Source organism: Acanthopagrus latus, chromosome 7, assembly GCF_904848185.1.
Source record: "Acanthopagrus latus isolate v.2019 chromosome 7, fAcaLat1.1, whole genome shotgun sequence".
NCBI classification, from domain to species: domain Eukaryota; kingdom Metazoa; phylum Chordata; class Actinopteri; order Spariformes; family Sparidae; genus Acanthopagrus; species Acanthopagrus latus.
The window spans coordinates 8,306,214-8,329,715 of NC_051045.1; the positions used below are offsets into that span (position 1 = coordinate 8,306,214).

Consider the following 23,502-nt stretch of genomic DNA (forward strand, 5'->3'; position numbering starts at 1 on the left):
GAGTAGTTTAGAAACTATTTCAATTTTATTTTTTTTACATCAGATTTCTGTGCAATATTATGATGGCCATTTCATCACAATTGTTGGACACTTTATAGACAAACCCATCAATCAAAAATCCCCAAAAAACTCCAAGACAGTCTCCTTTGACCCATTAAAATGCATTTTCTATTCTGACAGGATGTTAAACCTTGAAAACAAGACATCGAGCCCTTGCTGGGGAGTTAAAACTCGCCTGATGAAGGCTTGACCACATCAGATTTTGACATGACAATGCCATGACAAGAAGGTATTTGAATATTTTAAAAGAGAATGCCTTGGAGCTTACTTTTGTTCCTTATTTCTAGGTGTATTTTCTATTAGAAAGGGACCTCTAATAAACCCAGTCTGAGACCAGGAACCATCCCAACCCTGACCTATTGATTAGACGAGAAAATGATCATCAGATTAACTGACAAGAGAATTGCTTTTAGTTGTAGCCCTACTGGATTGGGGTGCCAAAATTCCAAAATAGGTCAACAAGATCAACTTCAACACCAATCCGAGGCTAAATTCTGCAATCCTGCCTCTAACACAAATACATACTGCAGAACCTGCAACCATAAAATGTATGATACAAAATAGAATCATCAAAGGCGACTGTATAAGAGTTGTGCTTTTTGTTTGCACCATGGTAACCAACTACAAAATACAATGCATAGATTCACACATTTATCAAGATCATCCTATCTGCATATCTGCATGACTTGTTCAGCTGTGGTGGCATGTTAACATAACCTTATGCTCGTAACAAGGTTTTATCTGGTCATAAAAACAGTCGTCACCAGCTGTTGCCTTCAGACCACTCACTGCAGATGACAAATAATTATCTACTTCTGACGTATCCATTACACCTCACTGGCCTTGGTCCACAGCCTTTGTCACTGTCTTATCATGTCTATAAAAAGGACTCTCAGGTGGACCACAGCAGCATTTGACCAACTACTGGGAATAGGTAAGTCATCAGGGCACAGAGGTTTTACTAGCCTACATATTACACTTAAACTATTTTCTACACTGATACAGCATGTAAAATGATTTGCAGTTTCCAAAAACTACAATACAAGAACACAAGACATGAATAAAGATTCACGGCCCAACATTGTTAATTGTTGCAGGTGGCTCAGTTGATGAAACATGGCTCAACTTACAATCTTGGCTGGTAAGTTAAATTCTTTGTGTCATTTCATTCAATTCATTGATTGGCACTAGAATAAATGAAAATGTCGTGTGTTTTTTTTCAGGACTGGCTCTTATGCTATGTCTTCAGACAGGTGAGCATTGATTCAACTTTAACTTTAACTTTATATGTCATTTACTTCTCAACTGCCACGACCTTGAACGAAACTTAATTCACATAATTTCTCTTCCTTTCCCCAAAAGTATCTTCTACCAAACTAGTGTGCTACTTTACCAACTGGTCCCAGTATAGACCCGGCACTGGCAGATTTCTGCCTTCCAATGTGGATCCCAACCTCTGCACACACTTGATCTACGCCTTTGCAGTAATCAGCCCTTACAGCGAGCTCACAACCTATGAGTGGAACGACGATGTTCTCTATAAATCCTTCAATGAACTCAAGTATAGGTGAGTGTTTCCTCCCTGCAGTATCGATCTATCTGTAGTAATATTCAGTAATTTTACAACAGGTGATAACATCAGCAGGCAAGAGGATGTTTGCTGTTTTAGTGTAAGTGATTAAGTGGTATCATTGACTTTTGCATATCGAGAGCTAAAACTGTCAGACTAACTGTGGTGCATGTTTGTCTTTTAGTAGATCCTCTGGAGCAGGGCTGCCCAAACTTAAAACTTAATGGTGACTCACATTTGAATTAACAAAATATGAAAAATGCACAAAATGCCACTCTGCCCAGATTATTTTAAAAGATGATAATTAGGGATCCTAAGAAAATCGTTAAAATTGTACTATTAATTTTTTTCTACTAAAAACATCTGGTAGGCAAACTCTGGTCTACAGGCCACACTGGGCAGCCACACAACCTTCATTTTTGACATTTACTTATACAAACAAATATCTTGAATCTTGAATCTGCAGCAAGACATTTACAAAGAAAGATAAAATATACTCTGGAGAGTTAAAGCTACATTTATAAACATTGTGTTGTTACAAACGTAATAACCTAATAGTGTATAACGCTCCCTCCCTACCAGCTCCAACATTAAAGTGCTAATTACATTTGAATGCATCAGTAAAAAATGGTCCATTGATATATAATGTAATAAAATAAAACAGGGGCCATTCCACTGCACAATGAGTACCTTTCTTTTTACTTTTCGATTGCTAATGATTTTGCTGATACTGCTTCAGTTGTTTTCGTTAAGTAAGGTTTGTGATTCATAATGTTTTTCCAAGCGTTTTATTTATTAACACTGGAAAGAGCAAAAGGAGGTCACAAGAAAAACATACAGACCTACATACGTTGGTCATAAGCAAATATACATATACTGTATATAAGTATGAAATATTCTTAGTCTACATTGCTGGATTGCTACTGTACTTTTACATCATTATAGTGAATTATTTAAATTATCTCTATACTTATTAACTATATATCTACATGTTTTTTTTGTTTTTTTTTTCAGAAACCCCCAGCTGAAGACTCTGTTGGCTGTTGGCGGCTGGAACTTTGGAACTACACAGTAAGTCTGCACAGCTTCAACAGCAAGAACTTGCGAGGCTTTTGTATCACATTGTCTTATGTAATAATCAAGCATTATCAGCAGTGTAGCTAAGTTGTTTTCACATGAATTACAGATTCACCACCATGGTGGCTAACCCTGCCAACCGTCAGAGATTCATCCAGTCTACCATCAGATTCCTTAGAGTGCATGGCTTCGATGGGCTTGACCTAGACTGGGAGTATCCTGGTGCCAGAGGAAGCCCGCCAGAGGACAAGCAGAGGTACACAGTGCTCGTCCAGGTCAGTTTGGAAGTCTGCTCCTTCTCTAGTCAGCAGCATTGACATAATCCAACAAAGCATCTTGATTTAAGACATATCTTACATACTACACACGATTATCCTCAATGATTTCCACCTTACATTCAGGAATTACTTGCTGCCTATAAAAAAGAAGCCTCTGACAACAGAAGACCACGACTGCTGATCACCGCTGCAGTGGCTGCTGGGAAGGGAAACATTGACAGTGGATATGAGATTGCTGAAGTCTCAAAGTGAGTTTCCTGTGACAGGAAGTAATTCATAAAATCTGTCTTTCTTTATTGTTTTTTCATTATTGTGCGTGTCACCTTTGTCCAACAGATACTTGGACTTCATAAACGTCATGACCTACGATTTCCACGGAGCATGGGACCAGTTGACCGGGCACAACAGCCCTCTGTACCGCAGCTCTGTTGATCAAGGCGAAAACATCTACTATAATGTGGTGAGTAAAACTCTCGACAAAACCAAGTTATCACCCTCAAAGTCCAAGACGTGGAATACTTAACTTGTATTTATTTTGAAAATCAGGACTTTGCTATTAAATACTGGAGAGACAGAGGAGCTCCACTTGAGAAGCTCATACTGGGTTTCCCCACATATGGACGCACATTTCGCCTGTCATCAGGAGCTACCAGTGTTGGAGCACCAGTCAGTGGACCGGCCACAGCTGGACCCTACACCCGTGAAGCTGGGTTCTGGTCCTACTACGAGGTAAATGTTAAACACAAAAAACAATATTACATGACACAACTTGAAATGAATGCAAGCAGTGAGATGCTCAAACCAAGACATCACAAATTAACTTGAGGATGTTTATGTCTGATTTTCTTCCATTCTACAGATTTGCACTTTCCTCCATGGAGCCAGTCTCAGCTGGAATGATGAGCAAATGGTTCCCTATGCCACTAATGGAAATGAGTGGGTTGGGTTTGATAACTGGCAGAGCTATGAAATTAAGGTAATAAACAACAAAATTTACTCTTCATATCTATGTTTATGGCGGGTTTTAATATCTGTTGGATTAATAATTTTTCATGTGTTCAGACACTTTTGGACTTAAATAAAAACAAAGCTTTTATTTTGATTAATTTCAGCATTAACACTTGATAAAGATGCTGGAATTTATTTATGACAATATGTTATATTTGCACTGGTTATATATATTAAAACAAAAAATGTAACCGATATTCCACAGACACAATATCTGAAGGAAAATAAATTTGGAGGAGCCTTCATCTGGTCCCTGGACCTGGATGATTTTGCTGGACAGTTCTGTGGACAGGGAAGCTATCCCCTCATTAGACGTCTACGCACTCTTCTAGAATCAGGTAAACAAAAATCACTGTAGACCCCAACGCTGCACAGCAATAAGTACAATTGTATTTGCATAAACTCATTCATTTTAACTTGCTACATTTTCCATCTCCCCGTGTAACAGAACATCCACCAGTGAACAGCACTAACACTCCTAACACCACTACCCGGCCCAGCCCGTCCAACAACACCACTGCTGCAACTAAGCCTACAACTACCCAGCCCAGCACATCCACCTCCACCCCTGCTTCAACTAAACCTACATCTACCACTGCCAAGCCTGCCACCACAACTGTTGGCTCTGCAGAATCTTTCTGTGTTGGAAAGCGTGATGGCATCTACAAAAATGACAAAAATCCCAACACCTTTATTCAGTGTGTCGGCGGACACACATACATCCAGAGATGTCCAGTTAATCTTATTTTCAATGAGCATTGCCAGTGCTGCGTCTATCCTTATTAAATATCTCTTCAGGGAGCAAAATGTGGTTTGATTTTTAAAATGTTTTGCTGAATTTAAATCATTGAATTTGTATACATCAACCTTATTCACATGTGTATACATTCATATGAATAAAAAGTCAAAATTAATCATTTCTGACATGTTGCTTATTTATATGGTGCATATGATGAGATAATAGGGATTATATTTTAGATTGAATGCTCTAAAAGTTTTGTTACCCTATTAGTTACCTTTTACTATGTCATATATTGAGAAAAAACTATAGGCCTGTCTGGTTTGAAATCTGTAAGAGAATCAGTCTTTTTCTCACTAGTCAGTAACCCTAGACATGCTCTGAAGCTGTGGCAAGTCTGTCTGAAGCCAAAAGAAACCGAAGATGAGCTTAAGGCCACTAAAATTCTCCGGGAACATAAAAAAATTTAATGGTAAACGTACTTTAACACCACAAAACAAAGCATGGAGTTATTTTTCAAAAGTTTGGGGATAGAGGTTTTTTTGAAGGAACTGCAGAATTGATGCCAATTAGTGCAAGACAGGATCAATTTAAATGTCAGACAGAACAAATAGTAAAAATAATAATTGACCAAATAAGTTTCAGTTAATGCTCACAGTGTCTTTTGCACATGTCATGAGAGATTTCTTAGAACAAAAAAATATGATAAAATGTAGAGTTTTTGGTAAGCCTTTCTTCTACAGTCCCCTAATTACCAGGTATTTACCTGGTAAATTCATGGTAACATGAGAGTGTTACTAGGTAATTACCAATGGTAATAAGAAAGTAAATACAATGAAACTATGGCCAAAATACTAGGCATTTACCTGGTAACTATATGGTAAATTATAGTGTGTTACTGGGTATTTACTAAGAGGGTAAGTACAATGAAACTATGGCCACAATGCTGGATATTTACCTGGTAACTATATGGGAAATTATAGTGTATTACCGCTGGTAATTACCTAGTAAAACTTTTGTGTTACCATGACTTTACCTGGTAATTAGGGGACTGTAAAAAAAAGGCTTACCAGGTTCTTCTTTCAGGTCTTTTTTTTTTTTTTTTTTAAGTTTCGGTTATTTGGTTAAGGATGAAGCAACAGCTTAGTGTGCTAACCTTTGGGTTAGAGCATATTTGTTCCTGGTTAATGATTGTCATTGTCACGGTTTATTTATTCATCAGTAAGACAAAGACATTCACTAATTCATTCATTTCAAGGGCTCATCCAGGTACAACCACCATGAACAAGCTAATTTTAACAGCAGGTAAGGCACTAAGAAAAGCTTTAAAATGATTTCTTAAAATCAGTTTTTACTTTATATTTACCAACTAAACCTGTAACTTTGCAGGTCTCTGTCTTTGTCTTGGAAGTTTGGGTGAGTCATTTCTCTACAACTGAGCAAAGAATAATTGTTACAAGTCCAGTCAACAATTATTCATCAAAGAATAATGAAATAATTGTCTTCCAATGATTAGTGTCATCCTCCAGACTGGTTTGTTATTTCACCAACTGGTCACAGTACCGACCTGGCAGGGGGAAGTTTATGCCTCTGAACATTGAGCCAAACCTGTGTACCCACCTGATCTATGCCTTTTCTGGTATTAACGGGTCAAATGAGCTGGTCACCATAGAGTGGAACGACGAGGATCTATATAAATCCTTTAATGGACTCAAACAGAGGTCTGTCCAGAACTTTCAAGCATTATTTCTGATAAATCATCATAGCTGGATTCTAAATTTGGATATTCCCACAGGAATCCAAATCTGAAAACACTCTTAGCAGTTGGAGGTTGGAACTTTGGGACACAAAAGTAAGTTATGTATCAGAAAATAATCAATAAAGATCAATCTAATGTATATACAATCTTAGAAGACATTTCTTTCCCTGAATGCTATCCAGATTCACCACAATGGTGTCGACACAAGCCAACAGAAACACATTTGTCCAGTCTTCCATCAAACTACTGAGAAAACATGGTTTTGATGGACTTGACCTGGACTGGGAATATCCCGCTGCAAGAGGAAGTCCTCTGGAAGACAAGCAGAAATTCACATTGTTATGCAAGGTCAGATTCAGAATTACTGTCCTGGTGCTCAACTTATTTTTGACAGAACCATGAAGTGACTTTCCCATGATTTTACAGGAACTCCTAGAGGCTTATACAGCTGAAGGAACAGCAACTGGCCAGCCCAGATTAATGATCTCTGCTGCTGTGTCTGCTGGGAAAGGAACCATTGATGCCGGTTATGAAATCGCAGAGATTTCAAAGTACACTGAATTAGTAGTCCACACATCAACCCAATGATATGCTCTTATGAGGTTTTGGTGAATTTGATCTGACATGCATTTTATCAGGTACGTGGACTTTATTAATGTCATGACATATGACTTTCATGGCACCTGGGAGAGTGTGACAGGACATCATAGCCCTTTATACAATGGATCCCAAGACGTTGGGGATCATGTTTACTTGAATACTGTGAGTACAAGGATTTTTTTTTTTTTTAGTTGGATTATCTCATTTGAGCTTGCATAAATGCATGTCCAATCACAGGTTCCTTCATTTTACGTTTAATGGCCGTTCTTTTAATTGTGTCATCTCACCAAGCCATCTTCATCTGCAGTGGATTAATGGATGAGAACCATCACTACCAACTGCCACGTAGAAGTTGATGAAAGACAAATATATTGGATTTTCTTTGGCTGATTAAAAATTAGCACTGCATTTGAAATTTAACCACTGCATAACTCTTTCTATTCACATTTCAGGACTTTGCTATGAGGTATTGGCGTGACAAGGGAGCACCTGTAGAAAAACTAAACATGGGCTTTGCCACATACGGGAGAACATTTCGATTGTCTACCCAATCCAGTCAGGTTGGAGCACCAGCCAGTGGTCCTGCTTCTGCTGGAACTTTTACCAGGGAGGCCGGCATCTTGTCCTATTATGAGGTGAAACTGGCAACAATTACTTGAGTTTAATTGTCAGTCTAATTTTCTTTTAAATGAATATGTTGCTGATGAATAAAAAAAGTTTTTTTATGAAGTCATCCCAGATAGCATTAATTCATTGGTTTGAACTTTAAAATGTAACTCTTCCTTCAGATTTGTGGTTTTCTTCAAGGAGCCACTGTCAACATGATTGCAGACCAGAAAGTTCCGTATGCCGTCAAACAAAATGAGTGGGTTGGATATGACAACAAAGAAAGCTTTGCAACTAAGGTAATCAAAGTCAATAAAAGCAGTGCTCAATTATTTTGCAAGAAAAGCCTACCTGATGTCATATTAAATACAATGTTAAAGTGCATAAGTACATCATCGTTTAGGGTTTTCTATTGTTATTTGTTCAGGTCAGTTACTTAAAAGACAACAGATTTGGAGGAGCTTTTGTCTGGGCTCTGGATCTGGATGACTTTAATGGACAGTCGTGTGGACAGGGAAGCTACCCCCTCATCAACCACCTACGCTCTCTTTTAGCTCCAAGTAAGAAAGAATTACATACTAACATGAAGTGAATAACACTGATCATCTTGTTGGGTAGAAACCTTGGGTTCTAGCATTCATGTGGATGCCACTTGATATTAACACCTACATAAACACCCTTGCAGACCTATTTCACCTCTTTATGTCAATGTAATGCAGTGGCACCCATTCAAGCAATCATTGGACATGCTGGATCTTTGAAAACCTAACTGTAGACTGGACTTGGTTCTGAACTGTCCAGACATGGACACAGGACCTCTGGGGTTTTCTGAGTTACCTGATACCGAGGCGTTTGCGGTGGGTCCTTTGAGTTCTGTGGATTGTAACATGGGGCTTCAATTGATTGGACTTGTTCAGGCACATCCCAGAGACTTTTATTCCATTCTGGATCTGGAGAATTTGGAAGTCAAGTCATTGCCTTGCCCTCTAACCCCTTATATCCAAAGCAAACGGTATGCTGGTTCAGAGCTGGATCAGTCTGTGAAGATTCCATGAAGAGGTTTGCTTTGGCACAGGCACGAGAGCCAATATATAGTCACATCATTACTTCAGATGTTGCTTTCGGACCAGCAAAATTGTGTTGGCACTCTGGACAGTCTTTTGGCTGCTGAAATGTGGGTCGTTGCCATTTTGTGACTGCTGTTGAGAACTGTTGCCATGAGGGGATGTACTTGTCTGCTGCAGTTTTTGGTGCGTGTAAAGAGGCACACAAGTATTCCAGACCCCAAGGTTTCTAGTAGGGCATTGCATTGTAACAAGATGATCAATGTGAACTCTTCATCAGAGTGTCATTCTACTGTTCAAACTTTTGGGGGTTAAAATATTTTCATTATAATCCACAGAGATAAATCTCTTGATTTCTGTTAACACTGACCGTGTAGACTGCTGATAATTTACCATTTATTTCACAGATCTTCCTCCCCTTCCCTCATCAGAAACCCCCACAAATCCAGGGACCCCGTCTACCAAAGATCCACCTCAAACCACACCTCGTCCTAGACCTACAATCACTCCATCATCAAAAACCATAGACAGTCCCAACACCTTCTGTGCAACAAAGCCTGGTGGGGTTTATGCCAAAGCTGATGCCCCAGGTTCCTATTACAATTGTGCCAATGGCATCACCTGGATTCAACACTGCCCAGCTACTTTGGTCTTTCGAGATAGCTGCAAGTGCTGTGGCAGGCCCTAAAAGCATGCACATCATTTCATATTCCGGAAGCTCCTATATCTGTCAGCAATGAACAGAGATCACCATTCTTCTTATTTACAATTTCAAGAGTGACTTTTTGTGTTAAGTTCATTTAACAATGGAAATGTATTACTTTTAGGAATTTCTTTTTTCTAAATGCAAATCTTTAGCTTCAAAGTGGAACTTTTTTCCACCCAATGACAGCTAATTAAACCATATCAATTGCATTAAACACAGGGTGATCCTTAAAAGGATATAAGCTTTTGGTTGTCTTTTCATTACAATGCAACACAAATTATATACATGAAATATACTATTGTCATAATGGGCTGTAGTGTATACTATAATAACCATCTATGGCTGATATCTCCACTATTGTCACTTGTGTCAGTTGGTTTCTATGTTGGTTTGTTGATTGGTTTGTCAGCGTGATAACACAAAAACTACTATGTGGATTTCCACAAAGCTTGGATATGGGATGGGCCTCTGCCCAGAATAGACCCCATAAACATTTGGTGTGGATAAAGGGATAAGATCCATTTACACCTGTCAGAAAGATACCAGCATGAGCATGCGCACCCACACACATTAACATGCACACACATACACAGAAACACAGGCTACAAGCACACACACACACAGACAACGGGTTAAAAAAGTTGAGATACATACAATCCTGCCAGACACAAATACAACAAATGGACATTATACATAGTCTCATGAAATAATCTGATGAAAATCAGTAAAGAAATGGTGTTGAGCTGAGGTCATGAGGAAGTCTTAAAGAACTGAGCAGGTCAACATGAGGACAAGAGAAAAGGCCACGCATTGGCTTCGAGAACAAGATGGTTATTTCGTAACAAAGCGTTATGAAATTGTTAACAGTCATCAAGGGGTTATAAACCAGTCAACAAAGAGATTGCCAAAAAAATGTCCTAATAAGGACAAAAAACTGAGCCACTGTCCAAAGCAAGAGGCTAATGCACAGACTAAAGTGGGTTCTTCCACTCGCTCCAGCCCTGAAACAACACCTGAGACAGAGTACGTGAGCAGCCTAAACATCTCAAAAAGGATTACAAGAAATCTTCAGCAGCAACAAACCAAGGGAATAAGAGCACAAGGGATTAACCATTTTTACCAACAAGCTGTGGATTATAATTTGGACATTGGAGTACATTTGTTCACTCCGGCAGAAAATTTTAACATCAAAGAAGTTTATGACACCTCGGCCGGGGTGGTGATTTACCTCAAGATCTTGAGCTTTCAGCAGGAAGGGAGAGGCAAGCCAAGGAAGGACCTAACCCTCTTCATCTCACCTACATTCAGGTAATTTAACCGACCTCAGCTTGATTGATTGCAAATGAAATGAGTATTGAGTTGTATGCTTCGCCCTTGCTAAAGTCTATGCAATAAAGCCAACATAATATACACTGAACACAAATATAAACGCAACGCTTGTTTTTGCTCCCATTTTTCATGAGCTGAACTCAAAGATCCAAAACATTTTCTATATACACAAAAGACCATTCTCTCAAATATTGTTCTCAAATCTGTCTAAATCTGTGTTAGTGAGCATTTCTTCACCGAGATAGTGTATCCCACCTAACAGGTGTGGCATGTCAAGATGCTGATTAGAGACAGCATGAATATTGCGCAGGTGTTCCTCAGACTGGCCACAATAAAAGGCCACTCTGAAATGTACAGTTTTGCTTTATTGGGGGGGGGGGGGGTCAGAAAACCAGTCAGTATCTGGTTTGACCACCATTTGCCTCACACAATGCAACACATCTCCTTCGCATAGAGTTGATCAGGTTGTTGATTGTGGCCTTTGGTATGTTGGTCCACTCCTCTTCAATGGCCATGCGAAGTTGCTGGATATTGGCAGGAACCGGAACATGCTGTCATATATGCCGATCCAGAGCATCCCAAACATGCTCAATGGGTGACATGTCCAGTGAGAATGCTGGCCATGCAAGAACTGGGATGTTTTCAGCTTCCAGGAATTGTGTACAGATCCTTGCAACATGGGTCCGTGCATTATCATGCTGCGACATGAGGTGATGGTCGTGGATGAATGGCACAACAGTGGGCCTCAGGATCTCGTCACGCTATCTCTGTGCATTTGAAATGCCATCAATAAAATACACCTGTTGTCCATAACATACCATAACATGGGCCGCTCAATCCACAACGCTGACATTAGCAAACCGCTCATCCACACGATGCCACACGCTGTCTACCATCTGCCCTGAACAGTGAAAACCGGGATTCATCCATGAAGAGAACACCTCTCCAACGTGCCAGACGCCATCGAATGTGAGCATTTGCCCACCCAAGTCAGTTACGAACTGCAGTCAGGTCAAGACCCCGATGAGGACAATGAGCATGCAGATGAGATTCCCTGAGACGGTTTCTGACAGTTTGGGCAGAAATTCTTTGGTGATGCAAGCCAATTTTGCAGCAGCTGTCCAGGTGGCTGGTCTCAGACGATCTTGGAAGTGAACATGCTGGATGTGGAGGTCCTGGGCTGGTGCGGTTACACATGGTCTGCTATTGTGAGGCCAGTTGGATGTACTGCCAAATTGTCTGAAACGCCTTTGGAGATGGCTTATGGTAGAGAAATGAACATTCAATTCACGGGCAACAGCTCTGGTGGACATTCCTGTGAGCATGCCAATTGCATGCTCCCACAAAACTTGCGACATCTGTGGCATTGTGCTGTGTGATTAAACTGAAAATTTTAGAGTGGCCTTTTATCGTGGCCAGCCTAAGGCACACCCGTCTAATCAGCATCTTGATATGCCGCACCTGTTAGGTGGGATGGATTATTTTGGCAAAGGAGAAGTGCTCACTAACAGATTTAAACAGATTTGTGAACAATGTTTGAGAGAAATGGTCTTTTGTGTATATAGAAAATGCTTTAGATCTTTGAATTCAGCTCGTGAAAAATTGGAGCAGAAACAAAAGTGTTGGGTTTATATTTTCGTTCAGCGTAGTTAAAGTTAGGGTTATATATATATATATATGTGTGTATATATCCTTCAAAATGTTGCTTTAAAGTGGGAATTAGTGTGTAACGTATGTATGTGTGTAATGTAAATGCTCTGTAAGTGAGGTCTTTTTGACAGATACTTTTATTTGGTTAAGGATGAAGCAACAGTTTAGTGTGCTAACCTTTGGGTTGGACCATATTTGTTCCTGGTTAATAATTGTCATTGTCATTGGTTTATTTATTGTTTCACTAGTGAGACAAAAACAAACCATATCCCATTCACTGGACTATTTTGGTGTGACAAGAGCTCATCTAGGTACCTCCACCATGAACAAGCTAATTTTATTTGCAGGTAAGGCAGAAAGAAAGCTTTAAAATAATTTCTTAAAATCAGTTTTTACTTTATATTTACTAACTAAACCTGTAACTTTGCAGGACTCTGTCTTTGTCTTGGCAGTTTGGGTGAGTCATTACAACTGAGCAAAATATAATTGCTAAATGTCGAGTCATTGTTTATTCCTCAAAGAATGAAGATAATAAAGATGATGAAGTAATTGTCTTCCAATGATTAGTGTCATCCTCCAGACTGGTTTGTTATTTCACCAACTGGTCCCAGTACCGACCTGGCAGGGGGAAGTTTATGCCTCTGAACATTGAGCCAAACCTGTGTACCCACCTGATCTATGCCTTTTCTGGTATTAACGGGGCAAATGAGCTGGTCACCATAGAGTGGAATGATGGGGATCTCTACAAATCCTTTAATGGACTCAAACAGAGGTCAGTCCAGAATTTTCAAGCATTATTTCTGATAAATCATCATAGCTGGATACTAAATTTGGATATTCCCACAGGAATCCAAATCTGAAAACACTCTTGGCAGTTGGAGGTTGGAACTTTGGAACACAAAAGTAAGTTATGTATCAGAAAATAATCAATAAAGATCAATCTAATGTATATACAATCTTAGAAGACATTTCTTTCCCTGAATGCTATCCAGATTCACTACAATGGTGTCGACACAAGCCAACAGAAACACATTTGTCCAGTCTTCCATCAAACTACTGAGAAAACATGGTTTTGATGGACTTGACCTGGACTGGGAATATCCCGCTGCAAGAGGAAGTCCTCTGGAAGACAAGCAGAAATTCACATTGTTATGCAAGGTCAGATTCAGAATTACTGTCCTGGTGCTCAACTTATTTTTGACAGAACCATGAAGTGACTTTCCCATGATTCTACAGGAACTCCTAGAGGCTTATACAGCTGAAGGAACAACAACTGGCCGGCCCAGATTAATGATCTCTGCTGCTGTGTCTGCTGGGAAAGGAACCATTGATGCCGGTTATGAAATCGCACAGATTTCAAAGTACACTGAAGTATTAATCCACACATCGACCCAATGATATGGTCTTATGATGTATTAGTGAATTTGATCTAACATGCATTTTATCAGGTACGTGGACTTTATTAATGTCATGACGTATGACTTTCATGGCACCTGGGAGAGTGTGACAGGACATCATAGCCCTTTATACAATGGATCCCAAGACGTTGGGGATAATGTTTACTTGAATACTGTGAGTACTGGGATCAATTTCTTTAGCTGGAATATCTCATTTCAACTATATCTTTTGGTTTTGTTATCATGCATTTCCATCCACCTGTGTGTTTTAAATATTTTTTTATTTTTATGTGTTTTCGATTGGCACACATAAAGTGGCTGGAAACATTGGCAAAGTAAAGACAATGAAATATTACAATTCTTTTGCCAATTAATCCTGACAATGTCAAAAAGCATTGGAATCAATCATCCACTGAACTTTCTGCTCCACTGGAGCAATGTAAAGTGAGATACTGTCAATCATTGAGGAGGTTTCTATATTCCTCATTTATACATTACATTTCAGGGCCTATCTGTAACAATTTGTGGCAGTGTATCCTTTATTTTTTTGCACAGGTGAACAAAAGACACTAACTGTCACATAAAAGTAGTCAAAAGAGAAATATTTCTGATTTTCTTTGGCTGATTCAAAATGTGTGCTACATTTGAAATTTGACCTCTGCATAACTCTTTCTATTCACATTTCAGGACTTTGCTATGAGGTATTGGCGTGACAAGGGAGCACCAGCAGACAAACTAAACATGGGCTTTGCCACATATGGGAGAACATTTCGATTGTCTACCCAATCCAGTCAGGTTGGAGCACCAGCCAGTGGTCCTGCTTCTGCTGGAACTTTTACCAGGGAGGCCGGCATCTTGTCCTATTATGAGGTGAAACTGGCGACAATTACTTGAGTTTAATTGTCAGTCTAATTTTCTTATAAATAACTACGTTCAGATAAATATAAAAAGCTGTTTTCTTATGAAGTCATCACAAACAGCATTCATACATTGGTTTGAACTTTAAAATGTAACTCTTCCTTCAGATTTGTGGTTTTCTTCAAGGCGCCACTGTCAACATGATTGCAGACCAGAAAGTTCCGTATGCCGTCAAACAAAATGAGTGGGTTGGATATGACAACAAAGAAAGTTTTGCAACCAAGGTAATCAAAGTCAATAAAAGTGGTGCTCAATTATTTTGCAACATAGGCCAACCTGATGTCAAGGTCATACTAAATACAATGTAAAGTGTGTAAGTACATTGTCATTTAGGTTTTTCTATTGTTTGTTCAGGTCAGTTACCTCAAAGACAACAGATTCGGAGGAGCTTTTGTCTGGGCTCTTGATCTGGATGACTTTAATGGACAGTCGTGTGGACAGGGAAACTACCCCCTCATCAACCACCTACGCTCTCTTTTAGCTTCAGGTAAGAAAGAATTACACACTGACGTGAAATGAATAACACTCATCATCTTGTTGGGTAGAAACCTTGGGGAAGCATTCATGTGGATGCCACTTGATATTAACACCTACATAAACACCCTTGCAGACCTATTTCACCTCTTTATGTCAATGTAATGCAGTGGCACCCCCAGCAGGACAACTGCTGCAAAAACTGTTCAGAACTAGCCTCAAAAAGACAAGAAACCTGAGGATCTGACCTGGCCTCCAAATTCCAATCCATTCAAGCAATCATTAGACATGCTGGATCTTTGAAAACCTAACTATAGACTGGACTTAGTTCAGACGAGAGTCATTATATAGTGACATCATTAAATCAGACGTTCTCTCTCAGACCAGATGTTGTTGCTGCTCTGGAAACTTTTTTCAGGGTACAGAGACAGGTTTTCGGCTATTTAAAAGAGGGTCATTGGCATTTTTTGAGTGCTGTTGCCATGAAGGGATGGCAAGTTGCACACATGTATTCCAGACCCCAAGGCTTCTAGTAGGACACTGTATTGTAACAAGATGATCAGAGTGATCACTTCCTCAAGTAGTCCTTCTACTTTTGGGAGTTAAAAATATTTCCTTTATAATCCAGAGAGATATATCTCTTGACCTCTGTTAACATTGACTGTGTAGACTGCTAATAATTTACCTTTTATTTCACAGATCTTCCTCCCCTTCCCTCATCAGAAACCCCCACAAATCCAGGGACCCCGTCTACCACCAAAGATCCACCTCAAACCACATCTCGTCCTCGACCTACAATCATTCCATCAAAAACCACAGACAAGCCCAACAACTTCTGTGCAACAAAGCCTGGTGGGGTTTATGCCAAACCTGATGCCCCAGGTTCCTATTACAATTGTGCTAATGGCATCACCTGGATCCAACACTGCCCAGCTACTTTGGTCTTTCGAGATAGCTGCAAGTGCTGTGGCTGGCCTTAAAGGCATGCATATCATTTTACATTCCACAAGCTCCTAGTGGGCAAAAACTTTTGTTTTTGCAAGTCAAAACTTCTTACAAGTACTAAAGAACCACATCCAAGCAGCACCTTCCAATCTACTCTCTAGGTCTGCCACACAGAGATAACATATCTTCAACAAAAACCTGCATATCTGTTTCTTTAACCCTGTTAATCTGTTTTCTCTGCTTCTCTTGAGCAGTAGGGTTGTAAAGTAACACAAAGGTAATGCAGTGTTAAGGTGTTACTGGTATTAATCAATGCTGCTTATATAAATATAGACTTGGCTCTACTAATCACTGTAGCTGTGTTGTAAGAGGTTTCGATGTTTCTAGAAGTAGTCAGGGTTTAAGAAACTTTCAATACAATGCTCTCCATTACAACAACACCACAATGTGTCGTAACATAGCACAGAGGTGGAGGATCGTCAACAGTTTTAAGATGTAGACCATGTAATTGCAACATCCCTGGTTCAACTCTGCATTTCATTTCTCTCTGCACTAAATTCCACAATAAAAAAGCTTTCACAGTGAAATTATAATGTTGTATTTGACCACTGGGCTCTTTGCCAGCCAGCTCAAATGTTTGTCCTTGAGTAATCTGAATGAGTTTTGCATATTAAAACTGATGACTGCAGGGTTCTCAGTCCCTGTCTTAAAAGGAAGACATTTAAACATGGTGGCATCATGCTATTTCAGTGAATACAAACTGAATTTGTGACAAAACGGTCTGGCATTAGCTAAAATTACTTATCCGGATCATAAATCAACCACCACACCCCGTCAGTATTTCTGCCTGATGAGCGTTCCTGTGAATGTGTTCATTCTGGTGTTTCGCTCTCTCACAGTTTAACTTCGTTGAAGAGAGTGCCAGATTTCCATAGAGCCTTCCAGGCGAAAAAGCCGGCTAACGCACACCATAAACAGGCCTTAATATGTAGTGGAAAAACCCCCAATCTGGCAACACCAGCCACCACAGAGATGCACCGTCGCATGCATCATCAATGCTAAGCATGGAGACAAAAACAAATGATGGCAGCAGCACTACCTCAGACTCTGCACCCACCATGGCATATTTGTATGATTACTTAAAACAATGTTATGAAAAGGTCAATGATGATCCAGGTGGGACATCTGACCTTTTTGTGTAAACTTTGCCCGCCGGGTTTCAAGAAGCAACTCCGTACATCAAAAACGTCAACAGCAAACCTGAAATTGCAGATTGAACTAAAGCACCCGGCTAGCCTTTCAAGGTATGTGCGAGTGAATAAAAAATCAAAAGACACGGCAACGGCGAGCTAAAACAGATCACATCAATGATGTACAGTAGCAGCTCCGCTGTCTTCATCTCCCAGCCGCAGCTGGACAACCTGATTTTGCAGTATATTGTCGGAGAGCTGCAGTTTCAGTGTTAAAACTGATAAAATAATTGCTGTCTGTGGTTCTATATGGGCTATGGCAATCATTTTGAAAAATAATAGCTTGCAGCAACATGTTGAAAAAAAAAAGAACTATGAACTAGTTCATTTTTGGAACTGTGAACTTAGTTCAAAATTTTGCATCATGAACTATGAACTGAATTAGTTCATTTTAAAATCTGTGAACTGAACTTTGAAGAACACCGTCTTCTGGACTTCTTGATAAAACTCCAACGAGGGGACTAACTAAAAGGTACAATAGAGAGACAAAACCCACAGACCTTGAATACTTACTTTTGGTTTATATTTGACTCCGTCTGTTACATACTCAGAAAAGGGAGAAGGAAGTTATGTCTTCTGTGCGTGTTTTGCTCTTGTTATGTTAATTGTAAAAAAGTTTAGTTGATTGTCTCGCCCTTGGGTAGCACAAGCCTGAGAGTAAATGAGTAACCTGTTGTGTTTGTCAATACCAATATTGCGATTCTGTAAGTATATTGTGTAATGTCCTGGTTATATATATATATCACATGGCAATTTTTAAGTGATGACCATCTCACGATCGTGTGCAAATTTAAATCAGTGTTACAAATCAGTATTGATTTTAATGAGTCAGTCAAAGTACAGTGTACATTTTTTTCACAATTCAGTAGTTCCACAGTAAGAAGCATCTTTTTATATAAAAATATGTTTGTAGTGATTTCATTTAAATTAAGTTTACCATCGAACTTTCAAATGTTTTAGTACCACAGTCTTATCATTTCATTCAATTATACATTCACAATTAAAAAAAATAAAAAATTACCCCAGCAGCCTACCACAAAATCTTAATCACATGTGCAGAGGATTTCCACATAGTTATCTCAGACTCGTTTCATCCCAACTAGATCAATACTGTTTGTCATCAAAGAAGATTTACAAGAGACTGTTGTTTGGAAAATTTCACCTTTTGGCTCTAAAATGCAGTATCACGTAATTTTGTTTGAAAATTAGTGACAACCAGTAAGTCATGGTCCCATTGCATGCTCTTGAAATTTAACAAGAACAGTTTTTTTGAATTGCAAGTATTATGACCTATTCCTTAGAGTTCATGGACAGAGCTGTGAGGCTCGGGAAGCTTCTGAATGTCACAATTTTGAATCAGACTGGAGTAAAATACTACAAGCTCCTCATAGTTCTTTTTGGAAATCCTTTCGTTGATGCCATGGAATCTAAGAAAAAGAAACAAACATGTTTCTTTAATGGTATATTAAAAGAAAGAAAAATGCATTACCTCCTTTCAGTTATATGTCATTATTCTTGCATAATGGTTTGCAGTTACAAACGCTGAGAATTAAAAGAGGTATTAGGTTTTTTTTATAGAACTTCTTACTGTAATGATTCAAGAGGAACTTAAAGTCAGCACAGGTCAGGTAGGTAACGCCATCGCATCAAAAGTTTGATGTAACCGTGTGACCAGAAAGCTCTCTTACCCCAAAAGGTTACCTTTCCATCTTACAGAAATTATTTTAGACAGGCAGTTTACTATAATGACCACTGTGGTGAGACTTTATTCAGTATTAGACATATTAGATTCTTACCTCTGAGCATCTCCTGGTTTAAACCAGACGGGTGCAAAGCGATAAATATCATTGGTCAGGTCTTTGAAGTGTCGGCTGTCTGTGTTCCCGATGCAAATACCTGCACATTAAAATATTATACCATAACAATTGTGGAAAACTCTGACATTAATAACAAAAACATTATATTATCAAATCTATGTGAATTCTACCTGGAGCGACTGTAACTGTTGGAAACATGTCCAACACAGTTTTCTTTATGATCTGGAAGCCAAAGGATTTTTCATCACTAGAGCTGACAGGCAGAGGGTCAAACCCATCAACAAGTTCCATTTTCACTCGCTGGTCCCCTACTGTCAACTGGATGAGGTCTAGGACCTGGATGAAACAGTACCCATATTCTTATCAACTCAGAATATTGATAGACAGAGAAGTGAACAACAAGAATGCTCAAAAGAAAAGGTTTAATTTCTGACAGTACCTCTTGTAATGACTGTGCTGAATGGATTCGTAGATTTACGTAAGCTTCAGCGAGGGAAGGGATGACATTCACCTACAAGGTCGAAAAGTTTTTTAAGAAAAATCTAAATAGTTGAAATCCAATTTCCTCTGAATTTCTTTTGATTTTATGAAAATAAATATACCTTAACCCCTGCATTAAACATGGTGACTGCTGTGGTTGTCCTTACAAAAGCATTAGTGTCTGGTTTTCTTTCAAGAACCCTGAAAAGTAAAAACAACTTAACTTACAGTGCCTTGCAAAAGTATTCACCCCCCTTGAACTTTTTCACATTGTGTCATGTTTTATCCACAAATGTAAATGTATTTTATTGGGATTTTACATGATAGGCAAACGTGATGTTGTTTATTTTTAAAAAAAAATTAAAACCATGTATCATTTTCCTTCCTCTTCACAATTATGCACCAATTTGTGTTGGTCTATCACATAAAATCCCAATAAAATACATTTAAATTTGTGGTTAAAACGTGACAGAATGTGGAAAAGTTCAAGGGGGGTGAATACTTTTGCAAGGCACTATATCATTTCTAACAGACATGATTAGAAGAAAACATTGAATTAATTTTAGCATATAATTACCTGCCAAGGAGTGGAGAAAACAGCCACAAATTCGACATTATCAACTTCATTGGGAGTTTAAACTGAAGTCAAAAAGTGAGAAACTGAGAAACAACGGGGAGACATTGTGAAATCTGTGCTATGTAACAGAAAAATACTTGGTCCTACTTACTTTATGGGCCAGATGCTCAAAGGTTCCACTTTCAGGCCCATGACCAAACAATCTTGGCATGGGGTTTTCCTCAAGCCTGAGGAAGTGCATGACAAAATGTAAGTCTTAGAGTTAAGCTTTTTGTTTGTTGAGGGGTAAAAATGTAAAATCTGGCTAAATATGTGGTACAACGAGAAACAGAATTCATCTCAGCTCAATTAATTGAGCCATCATTCTCAATTTGTTCCAAAATGTTCCTCTCACCTTTTGACTGCTGCAGCCAAGATCCCAATGCTGGTCTCCCTGGGAGGCATTGAAGAGTGGCCAGGGAGCATAGCCACACTGAGCTTTACAGTGGCTTGACCCTTTTCACTTACTCCAATTCTACAAAACATTTAGACACAAAAAAAGACACAGAATAAATGAGTGTCAATCAATTACCTAAATTTTATTTTACACAATTGAATGGAGACGTGTGATTTCAAGGCTATGCCAGTGACATTACTTTACTATGAAAAAGCTACAAACTAAAGATCATGACACCAGACCATGGCAGGTTCTCACAGGGCAGCAGGTCCTTCAAGACCACTGATGACTCCGTCAAGTATAGCTAGGCCCTCATCCATGACAAATGACAGCTTTACACCGCGTTGCTTCAGGACACGTACTATGCTCATGGCCCCCTTGAAGCCACTGACCTTTAAAACAAATAGCAGAAGATGCAGACATTCAAAGAAATATTTGGCTCAACTATTATTTTCAGTTAAAAATATCAAAAAAAGTGCAAGTTTTATAAAAAGGTAAAGTACCTCTTCATCGTGACCAAGGCCGATGTAAAATCCTCTGCGTGGAGCATATCCTTTTATCAGCAAGTACTCCAGTGCCTGAAGTATTCCCTGGATGAAATACAACATGTAAGTTTTGCCTTGCTGGCAAAAGAAAGGGGAATAAATATATAACTCAATTATTTAGTATAGCCATTATCACACAAGTTATCATTTGATTTCTCACCATTACAGGGCTCTTGTCATCTATGGTCCCTCTACCATAGATGAAGTCATCTATCTCCTGCGCAGAAAATGGTGGGGCCTCCCAGCCGTCTGACTCTGAGGCAGGTACGACATCAATGTGGGCCAGCAGCAGGTATGGCATGAGGTCAGGCTGTGATCCTGGCACCCAAAACAAGTGACTGTATTTGGCCACCAATTCATGATGAACCAAGCTTGAAGAAAAAACTGTTGGGAAGGCTGACACAGAAAGGAGGGTAAAAGATTAAACACTCAGCCTATGAGAACTGTTTGCAAAAAACATGCGAGTCTGAAATAAAATAACCCTGAGGATGCAACCAAGGCTATCAATATTGATATGGGGGGGAAAACCCATATTAATATATAAAACAATAAACAATATTCTCACATACACAGGATATAGACTGTAAATAAAAACTGAGATTCTGTTCGTCATCTCCCCTTTTTCTATATACCGAATGTATGTTATCTAATTACATCTTATTTTCTGTAACTTTACCAGAATACATTTATCTTTTTTTCTATCATAATTATCTGTGTCTGTTATATGTTTCATGTACTCCGCGTCATATCCCAAGGCTGGCCATATCCCAATACCAATATCGCAGTTGCCAAGTCCGCTTATTATAAGTGACTTTGGGCTTGTTTGTCTGTAAAGTCGCTTATAAATATTGTTAGTCACGGGTTTCCTCGATCCTCTTCCTATTGTATTGTATGTCATATTGTTTGTCCTGGAACTAAAACAAAAAAGGATCATAACATATAAAAACAATAATAAATGCAATGATTCAATTCAATACATTTCTGGATTCAGGGTGATATTTATGTGTGTGTGCAAAGAGTAGTGATCTTGCTTGTTTTGGGCTTGTTTTCATAGGCCCCCTCGCTTGTTTCTCTCGCAAGATCTGGCAACACTGACCAATATAAGTATATGTAATAGGCCAGTATCGGCGGATAACGTAAGCCAACCATTATATCGGTCTGGTTCTCAGGTGACGTCTGTTGACACCTGTAAAGTGACACCATTGCGACTGTAACATGTAAGAAAACCTCACTGAACATGTCGTGAATGTTTGCAGCCATGAAGAGCGTCTGACAGATGTGGAATGTTAGTGCCTCTCCTCTGTCAGAACCGTTGACCGTTGGTAACCATTTTGGCTCAAGCTAGCTCAAGTTTGTAGCTCGTAGCTCTCTCTCGGTACATGTGTTGACCTCAATTAAACACCACTGGGTTTTGCTGTCAAGCGCTCAGCTGGAGCTGCTCGGCTAAGACGTCATGTGACATGTGCCGTTTCAGACTACACACCCACGACTACTAGCATGAAAGACAAATCGCTGTTCGTCACCGGGTTTACCTTTGCGGAGGAGCCTGTCAAATTCGAGCAGGGCGGTAGTGTTGATTTCCGTCTCTGAGAATGACACCGTGGGGATCCGGATAGCTTCTGGATGAATGAACAGAAACAACTCTTTGTCAGTGGCGGCTGCTTCTCCGCGTTTCTGTCCGCTCCCTACTTTTTTTCCCCCCCACACACGGGAGGAAACGCATATTTAGTCACAGTTCACAAGCTAAACAAGCATAAAAATTACCTTTAAAGTTAGCGAGCAGTTCCTCTCTCTGACGGTGGTCTATGTCCAGCGAGATGTTGTTTGTCTTTTCCCAGCGTGCGAGCTGGAGTCCGACGTTCACGTCCAGCGAAAGAGTCCTGAGAGACGCTACGGTGAATAGCAGCAGCAGCGTAAGGATGAAGCTACAGATAATAATCTTTAGGAACTTCAATATTTTGAACCTCGGCCCCGAGTCTGTCATTGTGGCGTTGTTGTGACAGCGGAACTGGCTGACGGTGTGTGCAGGCTGACTGAGCTGAGGGTTGTTGAAAGGGAGCCACCTGCTGGCCTGACAGCAACCATTCATCTACCTGTGACTGCAGGAGGAGTAATAATGTAACTTGTAATGTTACTCCCTTATGCCATGTGGCCTGGTAAAAGTGATTAAATATACGAAGGGTCCCTAATGATTTTTATATCGCCATGCATTCACTA

At 39.5% G+C, this 23,502-nt stretch overlaps 3 protein-coding genes across 6 annotated transcripts; 2 read left to right on the forward strand and 1 right to left on the reverse strand.

Annotated features, from left to right (window-relative positions):
* Positions 1-923: 923 nt before the first annotated feature.
* On the forward strand, positions 924-4,907 carry LOC119023370 (acidic mammalian chitinase-like). The gene is made up of 12 exons (XM_037105254.1): positions 924-994; positions 1,158-1,201; positions 1,284-1,313; positions 1,423-1,627; positions 2,645-2,701; positions 2,817-2,982; positions 3,109-3,233; positions 3,322-3,445; positions 3,532-3,714; positions 3,845-3,961; positions 4,199-4,331; positions 4,442-4,907. The coding sequence occupies exons 2-12, from the start codon at positions 1,177-1,179 to the stop codon at positions 4,777-4,779; spliced, it is 1,503 nt and encodes a 500-aa protein (XP_036961149.1). The 5' UTR covers positions 924-994; positions 1,158-1,176; the 3' UTR covers positions 4,780-4,907.
* Positions 4,908-5,974: 1,067 nt separating this feature from the next.
* On the forward strand, positions 5,975-16,767 carry LOC119022609 (acidic mammalian chitinase-like). 4 transcript variants are annotated; one of them, XM_037103676.1, is made up of 12 exons: positions 10,354-10,775; positions 12,695-12,793; positions 12,877-12,903; positions 13,014-13,218; positions 13,293-13,349; positions 13,439-13,604; positions 13,683-13,807; positions 13,895-14,018; positions 14,531-14,713; positions 14,869-14,985; positions 15,116-15,248; positions 15,935-16,767. In XM_037103676.1, the coding sequence occupies exons 2-12, from the start codon at positions 12,769-12,771 to the stop codon at positions 16,213-16,215; spliced, it is 1,443 nt and encodes a 480-aa protein (XP_036959571.1). In that variant the 5' UTR covers positions 10,354-10,775; positions 12,695-12,768; the 3' UTR covers positions 16,216-16,767. The 4 variants fall into 4 exon arrangements, with proteins under 4 accessions (XP_036959568.1, XP_036959570.1, XP_036959569.1 ...); XM_037103673.1 differs by lacking the exons at positions 10,354-10,775; positions 12,695-12,793; positions 12,877-12,903; ... (7 more) ...; positions 15,116-15,248; positions 15,935-16,767 and adding exons at positions 5,975-6,037; positions 6,122-6,148; positions 6,249-6,453; ... (6 more) ...; positions 8,125-8,257; positions 9,169-9,703; XM_037103675.1 differs by lacking the exons at positions 10,354-10,775; positions 12,695-12,793; positions 12,877-12,903; ... (7 more) ...; positions 15,116-15,248; positions 15,935-16,767 and adding exons at positions 5,975-6,037; positions 6,122-6,148; positions 6,249-6,453; ... (6 more) ...; positions 8,125-8,257; positions 9,193-9,703.
* Positions 16,768-18,225: 1,458 nt separating this feature from the next.
* On the reverse strand, positions 18,226-23,389 carry pm20d1.2 (peptidase M20 domain containing 1, tandem duplicate 2). Its single transcript, XM_037103670.1, has 13 exons — positions 23,050-23,389; positions 22,818-22,904; positions 21,446-21,681; positions 21,244-21,330; positions 20,999-21,132; positions 20,699-20,818; positions 20,456-20,531; positions 20,305-20,366; positions 19,850-19,928; positions 19,687-19,758; positions 19,418-19,583; positions 19,227-19,326; positions 18,226-18,857 (listed from the first exon to the last, which is right to left on the reverse strand). Exons 1-13 carry the CDS (start codon positions 23,372-23,374, stop codon positions 18,728-18,730), a joined length of 1,674 nt encoding a protein of 557 aa, XP_036959565.1. The 5' UTR covers positions 23,375-23,389; the 3' UTR covers positions 18,226-18,727.
* Between the last annotated feature and the right edge of the window lie 113 nt (positions 23,390-23,502).

Bases quoted from the DNA above. Each gene is read 5' to 3' on its own strand.
- LOC119023370 (XM_037105254.1), top strand. From the start codon at position 1,177: ATGGCTCAACTTACAATCTTGGCTG. The intron at 1,202-1,283 runs GTAAGTTAAATT...GTTTTTTTTCAG, and splicing joins TCAACTTACAATCTTGGCTG to GACTGGCTCTTATGCTATGT. The intron at 3,715-3,844 runs GTAAATGTTAAA...TCCATTCTACAG, and splicing joins GGTTCTGGTCCTACTACGAG to ATTTGCACTTTCCTCCATGG.
- LOC119022609 (XM_037103673.1), top strand. From the start codon at position 6,013: ATGAACAAGCTAATTTTAACAGCAG. The intron at 6,840-6,917 runs GTCAGATTCAGA...ATGATTTTACAG, and splicing joins AATTCACATTGTTATGCAAG to GAACTCCTAGAGGCTTATAC. The intron at 8,258-9,168 runs GTAAGAAAGAAT...TTTATTTCACAG, and splicing joins ACGCTCTCTTTTAGCTCCAA to ATCTTCCTCCCCTTCCCTCA.
- pm20d1.2 (XM_037103670.1), bottom strand. From the start codon at position 23,374: ATGAATGGTTGCTGTCAGGCCAGCAGGTGGCTCCCTTTCAACAACCCT. The intron at 22,905-23,049 runs GTAATTTTTATG...TCATTCATCCAG, and splicing joins ACTGCTCGCTAACTTTAAAG to AAGCTATCCGGATCCCCACG. The intron at 19,584-19,686 runs GTACTGTCAGAA...TGTTTCATCCAG, and splicing joins CAGCACAGTCATTACAAGAG to GTCCTAGACCTCATCCAGTT.